The 15,638-nt window shown below is 43.6% G+C and overlaps 1 protein-coding gene across 1 annotated transcript; it reads right to left on the bottom strand.

Annotated features, from left to right (window-relative positions):
* Positions 1 to 577: 577 nt before the first annotated feature.
* Positions 578 to 11,937, bottom strand: LOC135525605 (cysteine-rich protein 1-like). Its single transcript, XM_064953324.1, has 5 exons — positions 11,768 to 11,937; positions 3,281 to 3,375; positions 2,463 to 2,520; positions 1,351 to 1,404; positions 578 to 872 (listed from the first exon to the last, which is right to left on the bottom strand). Exons 1-4 carry the CDS (start codon positions 11,805 to 11,807, stop codon positions 1,361 to 1,363), a joined length of 237 nt encoding a protein of 78 aa, XP_064809396.1. The 5' UTR covers positions 11,808 to 11,937; the 3' UTR covers positions 578 to 872; positions 1,351 to 1,360.
* Positions 11,938 to 15,638: the final 3,701 nt, after the last annotated feature.

The following is a 15,638-nucleotide window of genomic DNA, read 5'->3' on the forward strand; positions in this document are numbered from 1 at the left end:
CACAATTGACACAGTGGACATTGTGGACACAGTGGACATAGTGGGCATAGTGGACATAGTGGGCATAGTGGGCATAGTGGACATAGTGGGCATAGTGGACATAGTGGACATAGTGGGCATAGTGGGCATAGTGGACATAGTGGGCATAGTGGACATAGTGGACATAGTGGGCATAGTGGGCATAGTGGACATAGTGGGCATAGTGGACATAGTGGACATAGTGGGCATAGTGGACATAGTGTGCACAGTGGACACAGTGGACATAGTGGGCACAGTGGACATAGTGGGCACAGTGGACACAGTGGGCATAGTGGGCACAGTGGACATAGTGGACATAGTGGGCATAGTGGGCATAGTGGGCATGGTGGACATAGTGGACATAGTGGACATAGTGGACATGTCCAAGTTTCCATAGATTGTAGCAAGTAGAAGTCACAGAAATATTCTCATATTGCTCTGTATGTATCTATCAAGTGTATTAAGGAGGAAACGTCTAAATGAGACAGGAGACATGCTATAATGTAAAAAGAATACTGAACTGAGTAAGCCAATGAGGAATGAATGAATAAGAGAGAAAAACATTTTGAAAAAGACTGTTTAATTAGAATTTAAAAAACATGTACAGGAACAGAGAGGTTATTGTATAACCCTCCGATCCACGAGCAGGACTATAGTAAACATCTCACTATAGCCAATTAAAATGTGTATTAAGACTGAGTCCTCTAGACAACACAAAGACAGAAAATAACACAAAACGCTGGTTCCAAAAAGGAGCCTTTTTGGTTGTTTGTTTTTGTTTAGCATAGTATGGAGGATGGTATAGAACGCTGAGTTGCCTTCTTCTTGAAACCCATTTGGTGTGGTGGATGAACCTGTAAACAAAGGAGAAAACATGTTAGATTTGTATTTTGTATAACGAAACAACAATCTTTCATGTTTGTAGCGTTTGTAAGGTTGAGATTGGTGGTGAAGGTGTATATTTTTCTCCATATATTTGCTTTGATTCTGGTGTGGCAGGTAGCCTCAAGGTTGGGAAAGGAATCAAAAGTTCACTGGTTCAAGTACCGAACCTTACAAGGTGAAACATCTGTCGCTGTACCCTTGAGCAAGGCTCTTAACCCTAATTTCTCTCGTGGTGCTGGAATATGTTTACCCTGCAGGTGTCTCAGGAGGAGTTGGGATGTGCAAGAAACACATTTGTGTGTAACAGGACAAATATAAGCACCACAAAATTATTATTATCATTGAGATCTAGTTGAATGTGACTTAAATGAACGGTGTTGGTCTATACTTGAATGAGTACACTAAATGAGTACACTGAATGAGTACACTGAATGGCCTGTACTGTACCTGAGTTGGTCTACTTAGTGAATGTGTGGCTTTCAGCTCCCCCACGTCCAAATCCTTTGGGGGAGAGAAAAAGAGAGCAAGAGAGACAGATAGAAAGAGTGAGAGGGGGAGAGGGAAGAGAGAGAGAAAGAGCGAGAGGGAGAGAGACAGAGAGACAGAGAGAGAGGGAGAGACAGAGAGAAAGAGAGAGAGGGAGAAAGACAGAGAAAGAGAGAGAGGGAGAGAGACAGAGAGAAAGAGAGAGGGAGAGAGACAGAGAGAAAGAGAGAGAGGGGGAGAGGGAAGAGACAGAGAGAAAGAGAGAGAGGGGAGAGGGAAGAGACAGAGAGAAAGAGAGAGGGGGAGAGGGAAGAGACAGAGAGAAAGAGAGAGTGGGAGAGAGACAGAGAAAGAGCGAGAGGGAGAGAGACAGAGAGAAAGAGAGAGAGGGGGAGAGGGAAGAGACAGAGAGAGAGAGCGAGAGTGAGTGAGAGAGAGACAGCAAGAAAGAAAGAGAGAGTGTTGGGTCAGGGGACTGCATACTGTACTTCGACAAAACATTCTGGGATTATGTTTCATGTTTCAATAATGGAAACTCCTGTGGTCCCTGACCCCTTTCCACAGCAGCTCTTCTAGAACCACCACATGGAACCACCAACATGACCATTGCTATGACTACCGCTGTTCCAATTCCAACAGAACATTCCAACTATTTCTCACGTTCAGGATATCTGTCAATGTAAGGGGTTCGACGAGCCCACTTTTCGGAGACAGTGACTGTATTTTGAGGAGAGAGTTTCTAGGTTATCAGTAGATAAAATATAAAATATATTGATTGATAAGATGTTAATGACCCCAATGTTCTTTGTGGATTACAGAGTGGAGCTTTATCAGGGTACGTATATATACACACGGCTCCCATATCAATGAACTCAACTTATATATCAACTGTTATTTCAATTGTTACCTTCTTACATTGACATGTACTTTCAACCAAATACATATAACAACCCTAGGTAATATGGTTTACGATAATAGGGTTGTGATCTCTCTCAATTATGATATCCTCATCAAGATAGACTGTTAAGGCACCTGTCACCTCTACTGTAGGATCATTGTAAATAGGAACTCACCTTTAGGCCCAAACAGTGCAGAGTAGCAGGGGCTGTTACAGTAAGGCTTGCCATCGTGCTAGAGAGAGGGAGAGAGAGAGAGAGACAGAGAGACAGAGAGAGAGAGAGAGAGAGAGAGAGAGAGAGACAGAGAGACAGAGAGAGAGAGAGAGAGACAGAGAGAGAGACAGAGAGAGAGAGAGAGAGAGAGAGAGAGAGAGCAAGAGAGAGAGAGAGAGGGAGAGAGGGAGAGAGACAGAGAGAGGGAGAGAGAGAGAGTGAGAGAGACAGAGAGAGGGAGAGAGAGAGAGAGAGAGAGAGAGAGAGAGAGAGAGAGAGTGAGAGAGACAGAGAGAGAGTGAGAGAATGAAAGAGAGAGAGAGAGAGAGAGAGAGTGAGAGAGAGAGAGAGAGAGTGTGAGAGAGAGAGAGAGAGAGAGAGAGAGAGAGAGAGAGAGAGAGAGAGAGAGAGAGAGAGAGAGAGCGTGTGTACAGGCTGTATTAGTACCAGTCTGGCTGACTGAAAATACCAGCATGTGATTGTATTCAGATGAAAAGCCAAACAATATAATGAAAGTTTAATGGACCAGAATGTGGGCTTAATTGTAGTTTATGACCAATACGATCTATGACAAGAGAACACATATCATAAATAAATTATCCCAATATCCTTAATTCTTTCCTTAAAATATTTCTCAACTAATAATTAACTGTGTGTGTGTGTGTGTGTGTGTGTGTGTGTGTGTGTGTGTGTGTGTGTGTGTGTGTGTGTGTGTGTGTGTGTGTGTGTGTGTGTGTGTGTGTGTGTGTGTGTGTGTGTGTGTGTGTGTTTCGGCTGACCTCTGCGTGTGATCCGGCCGACAGCGTCTTGTTACACTTCTCACACTTCAGACAGGGTCTGTGCCAGTCCTTCCCCAGTGATGTCACTCTCTCCGCTGTGAGACAAAGAGATAAAAGGACACATTTAGCTAATGGACAATGGCCCACTCACAATGACATCTCCCCACACCACCCAGAGAAGGGCACTGTAGTCTGGTGACGATACTGTCTGGATGTTAGACTGTAGTCTGGTGAGGATACTGTCTGGATGTTAGACTGTAGTCTGGTGAGGATACTGTCTGGATGTTAGACTGTAGTCTGGTGAGGATACTGTCTGGATGTTAGACTGTAGTCTGGTGAGGATACTGTCTGGATGTTAGACTGTAGTCTGGTGAGGATACTGTCTGGATGTTAGACTGTAGTCTGGTGAGGATACTGTCTGGATGTTAGACTGTAGTCTGGTGAGGATACTGTCTGGATGTTAGACTGTAGTCTGGTGAGGATACTGTCTGGATGTTAGACTGTAGTCTGGTGAGGTTACTGTCTGGATGTTAGACTGTAGTCTGGTGAGGATACTGTCTGGATGTTAGACTGTAGTCTGGTGAGGATACTGTCTGGATGTTAGACTGTAGTCTGGTGAGGATACTGTCTGGATGTTAGACTGTAGTCTGGTGAGGATACTGTCTGGATGTTAGACTGTAGTCTGGTGAGGATACTGCTTGTGAGCTCCATGATGTAAGGTTTACAGGCCTCGTTTAGACCAGCACACAGATAACACTTTAGTCACAAGAATATTGGGAGGGTGTGGTGCTTAGCTGCGTGTCTGAGGAGAGAGAGAGTGGAGACTCCCTGAGGAATATGTCCTCCCTTCCCTCCCTATTTCCCCTCCTCCCTTAGAAATATAAAAGCCTGATAAAGAGAGTATTTATCTTTGGGCTGAGCTGTGAGGAACGATTTGCAACAAACAGCCATCATGGAGACGGTTGTTAAACAGGGGAGTAAGCCATAGTCATGGGTTTTATGGTTTTTATGAGCAGAAATGTTCAAGCTCGGAGGGCTGTCTGCTGAGACCTATCCCACGATACAATGGGAGAGAGGGCCAACTAAGCATCTGCTGTGTCTGATGGGAGCCAAATGCTGTAAAGTTCAAACATAAGGACAGGAGGTGCTGAAAGCAAAACGACATTCTAATACATTTTGGTCATAAATAAAGTAAAGAAAATTCAGAACACACTGGAGCATAACATGATCACTACCATGTATGGATATGAAGGAGTGTCCTGCTAAAGTCTCAGTCAATACACGACTTAAAGGAAGTGTTTGACCAATAGATGACAGATCCCTCATGTGAACTCTTACTTCATATTTGGAATTGCTGAAAATGATTCTGAAAGTCTCTACATATTGTAGAATTGCATTTGCCTATACTGTATTACTGAGTTCATGCACAGTAGGCCTATGTATCAATAGTTTCCATTTCCATGGAAATATAACATTTATTTGGAGTAATACATAAGTAATACATAAGTAATAAGTAATACATATATCGATATTTTTAAAAGCATTCATGATTTGCGTAAATGTAATATACTAACTATTACTCTTATTAAAAATATGAAATGGTATTACATTTGGTGAAGAACACATTGCTTAGGACACAAAACTCAAAGTTCAGGATTTGAGACTTGACTTGAGACTTGACTTGATACTTGACGGTCTTGACTTGGGACTTGACTTGGGACATTGAGTGCTAAGACTTGAGACTTACTTGTGACTTGTAAAACAATGACTTGGTCCCACCTCTGGTAATTACTGTACTTCCACTAACAAGATGAGGAGACAGAGAAAGGATGTCCCTCTCCACTACCCTGGGACAGAATATAATGGTGCTGCTGTGTCTCAACTGCTCTAGGTTGACTTACAGTGTCAGAGGGTAACAGAGGCAACGCTGTTGGGTTACAGTAATTGACCTTATTCACACAGGGGTTTTCATTCCTACTCTGGAGCAATCATGGCCGACACGTGAATAAGGTCTATTGTGATTCATCGAACAACATTCCTTCACGTCTGTTGTCACCACTGGTTATGAATGGCCATTCCTCAGGCATTCAGAGCTGTTGTCCATCTGTCTGTCTGTAGGTGGGTGTGTGAATGAGGTTTATATACAGACACAGATCCTTCCGTCTCCTTGATGTCAATGTCATGGGGTGTCTACTGTCATTGGGGTGTGTCTACTGTAATTGGGGTGTGTCTACTGTCATTGGGGTGTGTCTACTGTAATTGGGGTGTGTCTACTGTCATTGGGGTGTGTCTACTGTCATTGGGGTGTGTCTACTGTCATTTGGGTGTGTCTACTGTAATTGGGGTGTGTCTACTGTCATTGGGGTGTGTCTAATGTAATGGGGGGGTGTCTACTGTAATGGGGGTGTGTCTACTCTTACTGGGGTGTGTCTACTGTCATGGGGTGTGTCTACTGTCATTTGGGTGTGTCTACTGTAATTGGGGTGTGTCTAATGTGATTGGGGTGTGTCTACTGTCATTTGGGTGTGTCTACTGTAATTTGGGTGTGTCTAATGTGATTGGGGTGTGTCTACTGTAATTGGGGTGTGCCTACTCTTACTGGGGTGTGTCTACTGTCATGGGGTGTGTCTACTGTCATTTGGGTGTGTCTACTGTAATTGGGGTGTGTCTAATGTGATTGGGGTGTGTCTACTGTAATTGGGGTGTGTCTAATGTGATTGGGGTGTGTCTACTGCCATTTGGGTGTGTCTACTGTAATTGGGGTGTGTCTAATGTGATTGGGGTGTGTCTACTGTAATGGGGGGGGGGGGTGTCTACTGTAATTGGGGTGTGTCTAATGTGATTGGGGTGTGTCTACTGCCATTTGGGTGTGTCTACTGTAATTGGGGTGTGTCTAATGTGATTGGGGTGTGTCTACTGTAATGGGGGGGGGTGTCTACTGTAATGGGGGTGTGTCTACTCTAATTGGGATGTGTCTACTCTTACTGGGGTGTGTTTACTGTAATTAGGGTGTGTTTACTGTAATTGGGGTGTGGTTACTGTAATGGGGGTGTGTGTGAGTAAGACCAACTACCATGAATAACCCTACTTACACCACTCCAACTACCCTGAGTAACACTTCTTACACCACTCCAACTACCCTGAGTGACACTTCTTACACCACTCCAACTACCCTGAGTAACACTTCTTACACCACTCCAACTACCCTGAATAACCTTTCTTACACCACTCCAACTACCCTAACACTTCTTACACCACTCCAACTACCCTGAATAACCTTTCTTACACCACTCCAACTACCCTGAAAAACTCTTCTTACACCACTCCAACTACCCTGAGTGACACTTCTTACACCACTCCAACTACCCTGAATAACCTTTCTTACACCACTCCAACTACCCTGAAAAACCATTCTTACACCACTCCAACTACCCTGAGTGACACTTCTTACACCACTCCAACTACCCTGAATAACCTTTCTTACACCACTCCAACTACCCTGAGTAACACTTCTTACACCACTCCAACTACCCTGAAAAACCCTTCTTACACCACTCCAACTACCCTGAATAACCCTTCTTACACCATCCAACTACCCTGAATAACCTTTCTTACACCACTCCAACTACCCTGAATAACCCTTCTTACACCATCCAACTACCCTGAGTAACACTTCTTACACCACTCCAACTACCCTGAAAAACTCTTCTTACACCACTCCAACTACCCTGAGTGACACTTCTTACACCACTCCAACTACCATGAATAACCCTTCTTACACCACTCCAACTACCCTGAATAACCTTTCTTACACCACTCCAACTACCCTGAGTAACACTTCTTTCACCACTTCAACTACCCTGAAAAACCCTTCTTACACCACTCCAACTACCCTGAATAACCCTTCTTACACCATCCAACTACCCTGAATAACCTTTCTTACACCACTCCAACTACCCTGAATAACCCTTCTTACACCATCCAACTACCCTGAGTAACACTTCTTACACCACTCCAACTACCCTGAAAAACTCTTCTTACACCACTCCAACTACCCTGAGTGACACTTCTTACACCACTCCAACTACCATGAATAACCCTTCTTACACCACTCCAACTACCCTGAATAACCTTTCTTACACCACTCCAACTACCCTGAGTAACACTTCCTACACCATCCAACTACCCTGAGTAACACTTCTTACACCACTCCAACTACCCTGAAAAACTCTTCTTACACCACTCCAACTACCCTGAGTGACACTTCTTACACCACTCCAACTACCATGAATAACCCTTCTTACACCACTCCAACTACCCTGAATAACCTTTCTTACACCACTCCAACTACCCTGAGTAACACTTCTTTCACCACTTCAACTACCCTGAAAAACCCTTCTTACACCACTCCAACTACCCTGAATAACCCTTCTTACACCATCCAACTACCCTGAATAACCTTTCTTACACCACTCCAACTACCCTGAATAACCCTTCTTACACCATCCAACTACCCTGAGTAACACTTCTTACACCACTCCAACTACCCTGAAAAACTCTTCTTACACCACTCCAACTACCCTGAGTGACACTTCTTACACCACTCCAACTACCATGAATAACCCTTCTTACACCACTCCAACTACCCTGAATAACCTTTCTTACACCACTCCAACTACCCTGAGTAACACTTCCTACACCATCCAACTACCCTGAGTAACACTTCTTACACCACTCCAACTACCCTGAAAAACTCTTCTTACACCACTCCAACTACCCTGAGTGACACTTCTTACACCACTCCAACTACCATGAATAACCCTTCTTACACCACTCCAACTACCCTGAATAACCTTTCTTACACCACTCCAACTACCCTGAGTAACACTTCTTTCACCACTCCAACTACCCTGAATAACCCTTCTTACACCACTCCAACTACCCTGAATAACCCTGGCTCAGATCTGAATCTAAATGGTCCATGAAGATAATGTATTGAGGGAACACGTAGTTAAGATGGTTCCTGGATAAATCTCTGCACACTGTGACGGTTGGTGCCCTTCCTTGCCTCTGTCTATCTCTGTCTAGCTGTCTCTCTGTCGTTACAGGGAGGGGGGTAAGTTTGATTGTTTCCCGTTCTCCTCTCTCTGGAAGCAGACAGTACTTTTCCTCCATCAGTCATTGACTTAATAAGTATCAGTAGAACGATTGCTTCCATCTGACAGCTCAGCCACCCCTGAGAGAGAGAGGCAGGGAGGTGAGAGCTCTGGAGAGTCGAGATGGGGTGGGGAGAGAGAGGCAGGGAGGTGAGAGCTCTGGAGAGTCGAGATGGGGTGGGTAGAGAAAGAGGCAGGGAGCTGGGGGCTCTGTAGAGTCAAGATGGGGTGGGTAGAGAAAGAGGCAGGGAGCTGGGGGCTCTGTAGAGTCAAGATGGGGTGGGTAGAGAAAGAGGCAGGGAGCTGGGGGCTCTGGAGAGTCGAGATGGGGTGGGTAGAGAAAGAGGCAGGGAGCTGGGGGTTCTGTAGAGTCAAGATGGAGTCGAGATGGGGTGGGTAGAGAAAGAGGCAGGGAGCTGGGGGCTCTGTAGAGTCAAGATGGAGTCAAGATGGGGTGGGTAGAGAAAGAGGCAGGGAGCTGGGGGTTCTGTAGAGTCAAGATGGAGTCGAGATGGGGTGGGTAGAGAAAGAGGCAGGGAGCTGGGGGAGCTATGAGGTGGGTAGAGAGAAGATCAACCAAGGCAAAAGACAGTTTAGAAAGAGAGGAGATGGGGAGATAAATGATATGTATAGAACAGGAAATAGGGCTCGTCAGGTAGGAAAACAGGCCTACAGTGGAACAGGTTGTGAACAGCTTATTACGTGAAGATGGAGTTTCTGCATAAGCATTCCCAAACTAGATAGGGTGTCAAATCAAATCAAAGTGTATTTGTCACGTGCGCCGAATACAACAGTGAAATGCTTACTTACAGGCTATAACCAATAGTGCAAAAAAAGGTATTAGGTGAACAATAGGTAAGTAAAGACATAAAACAACAGTAAAAAGACAGGCTATATACAGTAGCGAGGCTATAAAAGTAGTGAGGCTACATACAGACACCGGTTAGTCAGGCTGATTGAGGTAGTATGTACATGTAGATATGGTTAAAGTGACTATGCATATATGATGATCAGAGAGTAGCAGTAGCGTCAGGTTGACTAGTGGTTACGATTGTTGGGCTTTGAAAGTTTGCTGGTTCAAATCCCCAAGCCAACTAGGTGAAAAATGTGCCGATGTGCCCTTGAGCAAACCATTTAATCCAAGTTGATACATTAAGTTGCTCTCGATGAGAGTGTCTACTATAATGTAAGATAGTATAGCTGCTCCCTTGAGCAAAGCATTTAATCCTAATTGATACTTTAAGTTGCTCTCGATGAGAGTGTCTACTATAATGTAAGATAGTATAGCTGCTCCCTTGAGCAATGACAGATACTTTCTGAAAACAACTATTTTATAGATTTATGAAAGAGAAAACTGATAACACCTTACAAGCTAAAACAACAAAGCTCAGCTTCAATGCCCTTTTTCCCTGAGACATTTTATTCAAGAGCTGCGGAGAGACGCAGAACTGTTTTTTCATTTAATAAAACGAAAAGTTAATCTGCAGAAGGAAGGTATGGCTCCCCAGCCAGCAGGGTCAATTCCTCTGACTGACAGGCCAACCTTACTGTAGAGAGAGAGAGGGGGGGGGTATGAGGTGGGTAGAGAGACTCTGTTCACAAACAGACCACACAAACACAAACCAACCGAATCACGAGAAAACAACATTTGGTGGAAACTGAGCTGCACTTCCTAACCTCCTGCCAATGTTTGACCATATTAGAGACACGTATTTCCCTCCCTATCTATCTATCTATCTATCTATCTATCTATCTATCTATCTATCTATCTATCTATCTATCTATCTATCTATCTATCTATCTATCTATCTATCTATCTATCTATCTATCTATCTATCTATCTATCTATCTATCTATCTATCTATCTATCTATCTATCTAACTATCTACTGGGTGAAATACCACCATGTGCCATCACAGCAGCAAGATTTGTGACCTGTTGCCACAAGAAAAGAACGAACACCGTAAATACAACCCATGTTTATTTATTTTCCCTTTTGTACTTTAACCATTTGCACATTGTTACAACACTGTATATAGGCATAATATGACATTGGAAATATCTTTATTATTTTGGAACTTCTGTGAGTTTAATGTTTACTGTACATTTTAATTGTTTATTTAACTTTTGTTTATTATCTCCTTCACTTGCTTTGGCAATGTTAACATATGTTTCCCATGACAATAAAGCACCATGAATTGAATTGAGAGAGGCAGAGAGAGAGAGGGGGGGGGTGGGGTATGCTCCCCAGCCAGCAGAGTCAATTCATCTGACTGACAGGCCAACCTTACTGTCGAGAGAGAGACAGAGAGAGAAAGAGCCTTTGTGCTATGTATCATGGCTGTGTGTGTCTCCAGCGATGACAGACTGACTCTGTTAAGCTACTGAAGTGAAGGAAATGTGCTAAATGGATCAAGACACATAACATGGCCTGTCCGTCCAATCAGCTCCTCCCTCCATGAACCTCCAGACAGAGGGAGACCAAGGTTCTTGGGATTCAGCCTTGCTCATAATAATATAAGTTTACACCGTGCTCATCTGAGATGTCATCTCCCTCACAGTGTTGTGCTTGTCAGTACACTTCCTCACTATATCAATTGTTGAGGGATAAGATGGTTAGGCTCCAAGTCAAACAGATGGTTACTGCCAACTTGAACATGTATGAATTTCCCATTTCAAACCTGATATATAACTAGTGATTTTCTATTCCACTACAATCTGAGAGAGATATTGTGTTGTGATGTCTTATTGCGCTGTAGCCTTTTATCCCTGTGTTATTTTATCCCCTCTCCCTCATGCACCGTATGCTAAGTCACTGACTCAGCAGGACCTGCACTACCACAGCTAGTCTGTTGTCAGGATGTTATCACTGTTGGAAAATCTCCAGAGGTGAGGGGGCAAAGACTCCCATTAAATTCACTGCATCAGATTTTTGTAGAATTATGTCTTCCGCTTTTGGGAAGGGCAAATAAACATTGCAGTCAATAACAAATTAGTCAGCTAGTATTACTAAAATTGTTACTAACGAGTTACTAAAAGTTTGCATGCCAAAAATATTCTGCAGTCACAGACATGTTCATTCTATATATAATTTCTAACAGGAAATTGCTCAAGCGAAGCATTGCTCCTCTCTCACAATCTCTCAAGAGCTTTTTTTTTTACAGCTACAGACACGTTGGTTAACTAAACTGTATTGAACTGTCTGCAGGTTTCGTCAAATGTGAAATATGGTACGATAACTCCAAGCAGGTATGTTGAATAAAATAAGTGCACCCCTGTTTAGCAAAAATAATGAATAATACATTGGATCGACACAATAAATATGTCTTACCGAAGTAAACTTCCTTTGTGCATTTTGGGCACTTCGGCATGGTGATGTGTTGGTCTCCGGGATAGAAAGAAGTATCCTAGTTGAATTAATGCTCACAGCAGTTATACAGCAGCAACAGCCCACCTGTCCGTTCTAAACCACGCCTCGTTGTGAAATGCAGATGTTTGCGCGCCTTAGTATTTATACCGCTCAGGAAATAGTTGAGCTCCGCGGAACTGAATAGAGGGTGAGGCTTTGACTGTGTGTGTGTGTGTGTATGTGTGTATGTGTGTGTGTATGTGTGTGTGTGTGTGTGTGTGTGTGTGTGTGTGTGTGTGTGTGTGTGTGTGTGTGTGTGTGTGTGTGTGTGTGTGTGTGTGTGTGTGCGTGCGTGCGTGCGTGCGTGCGTGCGTGCGTGCGTGTGTGATATATAAATATATATATATAGAGAGAGAGGGATAGAGAGAGAGAGAGAGAGAGACAGAGACAGAGAGAGACAGAGAGAGAGAGAGAGAGAGACAGAGAGAGAGACAGAGAGAGAGAGAGAGAGAGAGAGAGAGAGAGAGACAGAGAGAGAGAGAGAGAGAGAGAGAGAGAGAGAGAGAGAGAGACAGAGAGACAGAGACAGACAGAGAGAGAGAGAGACAGAGAGAGAGAGAGAGAGAGAGAGAGAGAGAGTTGAGTCCGTGTGCATCTAAGATCTAAGTCAGGAAATCATGTCAGAAACGTTTTTGTGCACTAGCCTAATCCTTCATGATAGTTATAGGTTTGTTCACTATAGGCTATATTCTAAATAATTGAATTGAATTAAAAAATATATGCATACAACTGTAATCGCTGCCAAAGGTATATATCAGTTATTAAAAACATGTTGAAACTTACTGTGCCTTCAGAAAGTATTCATACCCCTTGACTTATTCCACATTTTGTTGTGTTACAGCCTGAATTTAAAATGGATTAAATATATTTTCTCCTCACCCATTACACACAATACCCCATAATGACAAAGTGAAAACATGTTTTTAGAAATTTATTGAAAATGAAATACAGAAATATCTAATTTACTTCAGTATTCACACCTGTTAGAATTACCTTTGGCAGCGATTACAGTTGTATGTATATATTCTCTCTCTCTCTCTCTCTCTCTCTCTCTCTCTCTCTCTCTCTCTCTCTCTCTCTCTTTGGCAGCGAGTCTTTCTGGGTAAGTCTCTAAGAACTTGCGCGCCTGGATTGTACAATATTTGCCCATTATTATTTTCAAAATTCTTCAAGATCTGCTAAATTGTTTGTTGACCATTGCTAGAGAACCATTTTTAAATCTTATTTCAAGCTGATTTAATTCAAAACTGTAATTAGGCCACTCAGGAACATTCCCTGTGTAGATTTCACCTTGTGTTTTGGGTTATTGTCCTGCTGAATGGTGAATTAATCTCCCAGTGTCTGGTGGAAAGCAGACTGAACCAGGTTTTGCCTGTGCTTAGCTACGTTTATTTTTTATCCTGAAAAACTCCCACTTCCTTAACGATTACAAGTATACCCATATCATGACGGCGCAAGCCCTGTGCTTGAAAATTTGGAGAGTGGTACTCAGTGATGTGTTGGATTTTCCCCAAAGATAACACATTGTATTTAGGACAAAAAGTAAATTTATTTTGTCACATTTTATGCAGTATTACTTTAATGCCTTGTTGCAAACAGGATGCAAGTTTTGTAATATCTTTATTCTGTACAGGCCTCCTTCTTTTCACTCTGTCATTTAGGTTAGTTTTGTGGAGTATCTACAATGTTGTTGATCCATCCTCAGTTTCCTCCTATCACAGCCATTCAACTCTGTAACTGTTTTAAAGTCCCCATCGGCCTCGTGGTGAAACCCCTGAGCGGTTTCCTTCCTCTCTGGCAACTAAATGATTCCTGTAACTTTGTAGAGACTGGGTATAGTATATTGATACACCATCCAAGGTGTAATTAATAACTTCACCATGCTCAAAGGGATATTCAATTTCTGCTTTTTAAAATGTTTACCCATCTACTAATAGGTGCCCTTCTTAGGAAGGCATTGGAAAACCTCACTGGTCTTTGTGGTTGAATCTGTGTTTGAAATTCATTGCTCGACTGAGGGACCTTACAGATAATTGTATGTGTGGGGTACAGAGATAAAGTAGTCATTAAAAATGCATGTCAAACACTGTTATGGCACACTGAGTGAGTCCATAGAACTTATTATGTGACTTGTTAAGCACATTTTTACTCCAGAATTTTTATCAGCATGTTAAATGTGCAACCAGAGGAAAAAGAACTCTGGACCACCTGTACTCCATACACAGAGAACAATACAAAGCTCTCCTTCGCCCTCCATTTGGCAAATCTGACCATAATTATATTCTCCTGATTCCTGCTTACAAGCAAAAATGAAAGCAGGAAGCACCAGTGACTAGGTCAATAAAAAGTGGTCAGATGAAGCTGATGCTAAGCTACAGGACTGTTTTGCAGCACAGACTGGAATATGTTCCGGGATTCCTCCGATGGCATTGAGGAGTACATCACATCAGTCATTGGCTTCATCAATAAGTGTATCAAAGATGTCATCCCAACATTGACCATACTATGTACATACCCCAACCAGAAGCCATGGATTACAGGCAGCATCTGCACTGAGCTAAAGGCTAGAGCTTCCGCTTTCAAGGAGCGGGACTCTAACCCGGAAGCTTATAAACAATCCCGCTATGCCCTCTGACGAACCATTAAACAGGCAAAGCGTCAATACAGGGCTAAGATCGAATCGTACTACACCGGCTCTGACCCTCGTCGGATGTGACAGGGCCTGCAAACCATTACAGACTACAAAGGGAAGCACAGCCGAGAGCTGCCTAGTGACACGAGCCTTCCAGACGAGCGAAACCTCTTCTATGCTCGCTTTGAGGCAAATAACACTGAAACATGCACGAGAGCACCAGCTGTTCTGGGCGATAATGTGATCACGCTATCCGCAGCCGATGTGAGTAAGACCTTTAAACAGGTCTGTAGCCATGAAGTGTTTTGAAAGGCTGGTCATGGCTCACATCAACACTATCACCCCAGAAACCCTAGACCCACTCCAATTTGCGTACCACCCAAACAGATCCACAGATGATGCAGTCTCTATTGCAATCCACACTGCCCTTTCTCACCTGGTCAAAAGGAACACCTATGTGAGAAAGCTATTCATTGACTACAGCTCAGCGTTCAACACCATAGTGCCCTCGAAGCTCACCAATAAGCTAAGGACCCTGGGACTAAACACCTCCCTCTGCAACTGGATCCTGGACTTCCTGACAGGTCGCCCCCAGGTTGTAAGTGTAGGTAACAACACATCTGCTACACTGATCCTCAACACTGGGGAGGTGCGTGCTCAGTCCCCTACTGTACTCCCTGTTCACTCATGACTGCACGGCCAGGCACGACTCCCACACCATCATTAAATTTGCCGATGACACAACGGTGATAGGCTATAGGGAGGAGGTCAGAGACCTGGCCGTGTGGTGCCAGAACGACATCCTCTCCCTCAATGTGGTCAAGACAAAGGAGATGATTTGTGGAAGACAGGAAAAGAGGACTGAGCACGCCCCCATTCTCATCGACGGCGCGGGGGAGCAGGTTGAGAGCTTCAAGTTCCTTGGTGTCCACATCATCAACAAACTAAAATGGTCCAAGCACACCAAGACAGTCCTGAAGACGGCACGTCAAAACCTATTCCCCCTCAGGAGACTGAAAAGATTTGGCATGGGTCCTCAGATCCTCAAAATTATACAGCTGCACCAGTGAGAGCCTGGTATGCTGCTCGGCCTCCGAGGCACTACAGAGGTCCTGGAAAGGTCCTGGAGCGCCAAGTCTAGGACCAAGAGACTTCTAAACA

This window comes from Oncorhynchus masou, chromosome 32, assembly GCF_036934945.1.
Source record: "Oncorhynchus masou masou isolate Uvic2021 chromosome 32, UVic_Omas_1.1, whole genome shotgun sequence".
In the NCBI taxonomy this organism is placed as follows: domain Eukaryota; kingdom Metazoa; phylum Chordata; class Actinopteri; order Salmoniformes; family Salmonidae; genus Oncorhynchus; species Oncorhynchus masou.

Coding starts and splice junctions, on each gene's coding strand:
- LOC135525605 (XM_064953324.1), bottom strand. CDS start 11,807: ATGCCGAAGTGCCCAAAATGCACAAAGGAAGTTTACTTCG. Junction 3,376..11,767: donor CACAAAGGAAGTTTACTTCG/GTAAGACATATT, acceptor TTTGTCTCACAG/CGGAGAGAGTGACATCACTG. Junction 1,405..2,462: donor TGCACTGTTTGGGCCTAAAG/GTGAGTTCCTAT, acceptor TCTCCCCCAAAG/GATTTGGACGTGGGGGAGCT.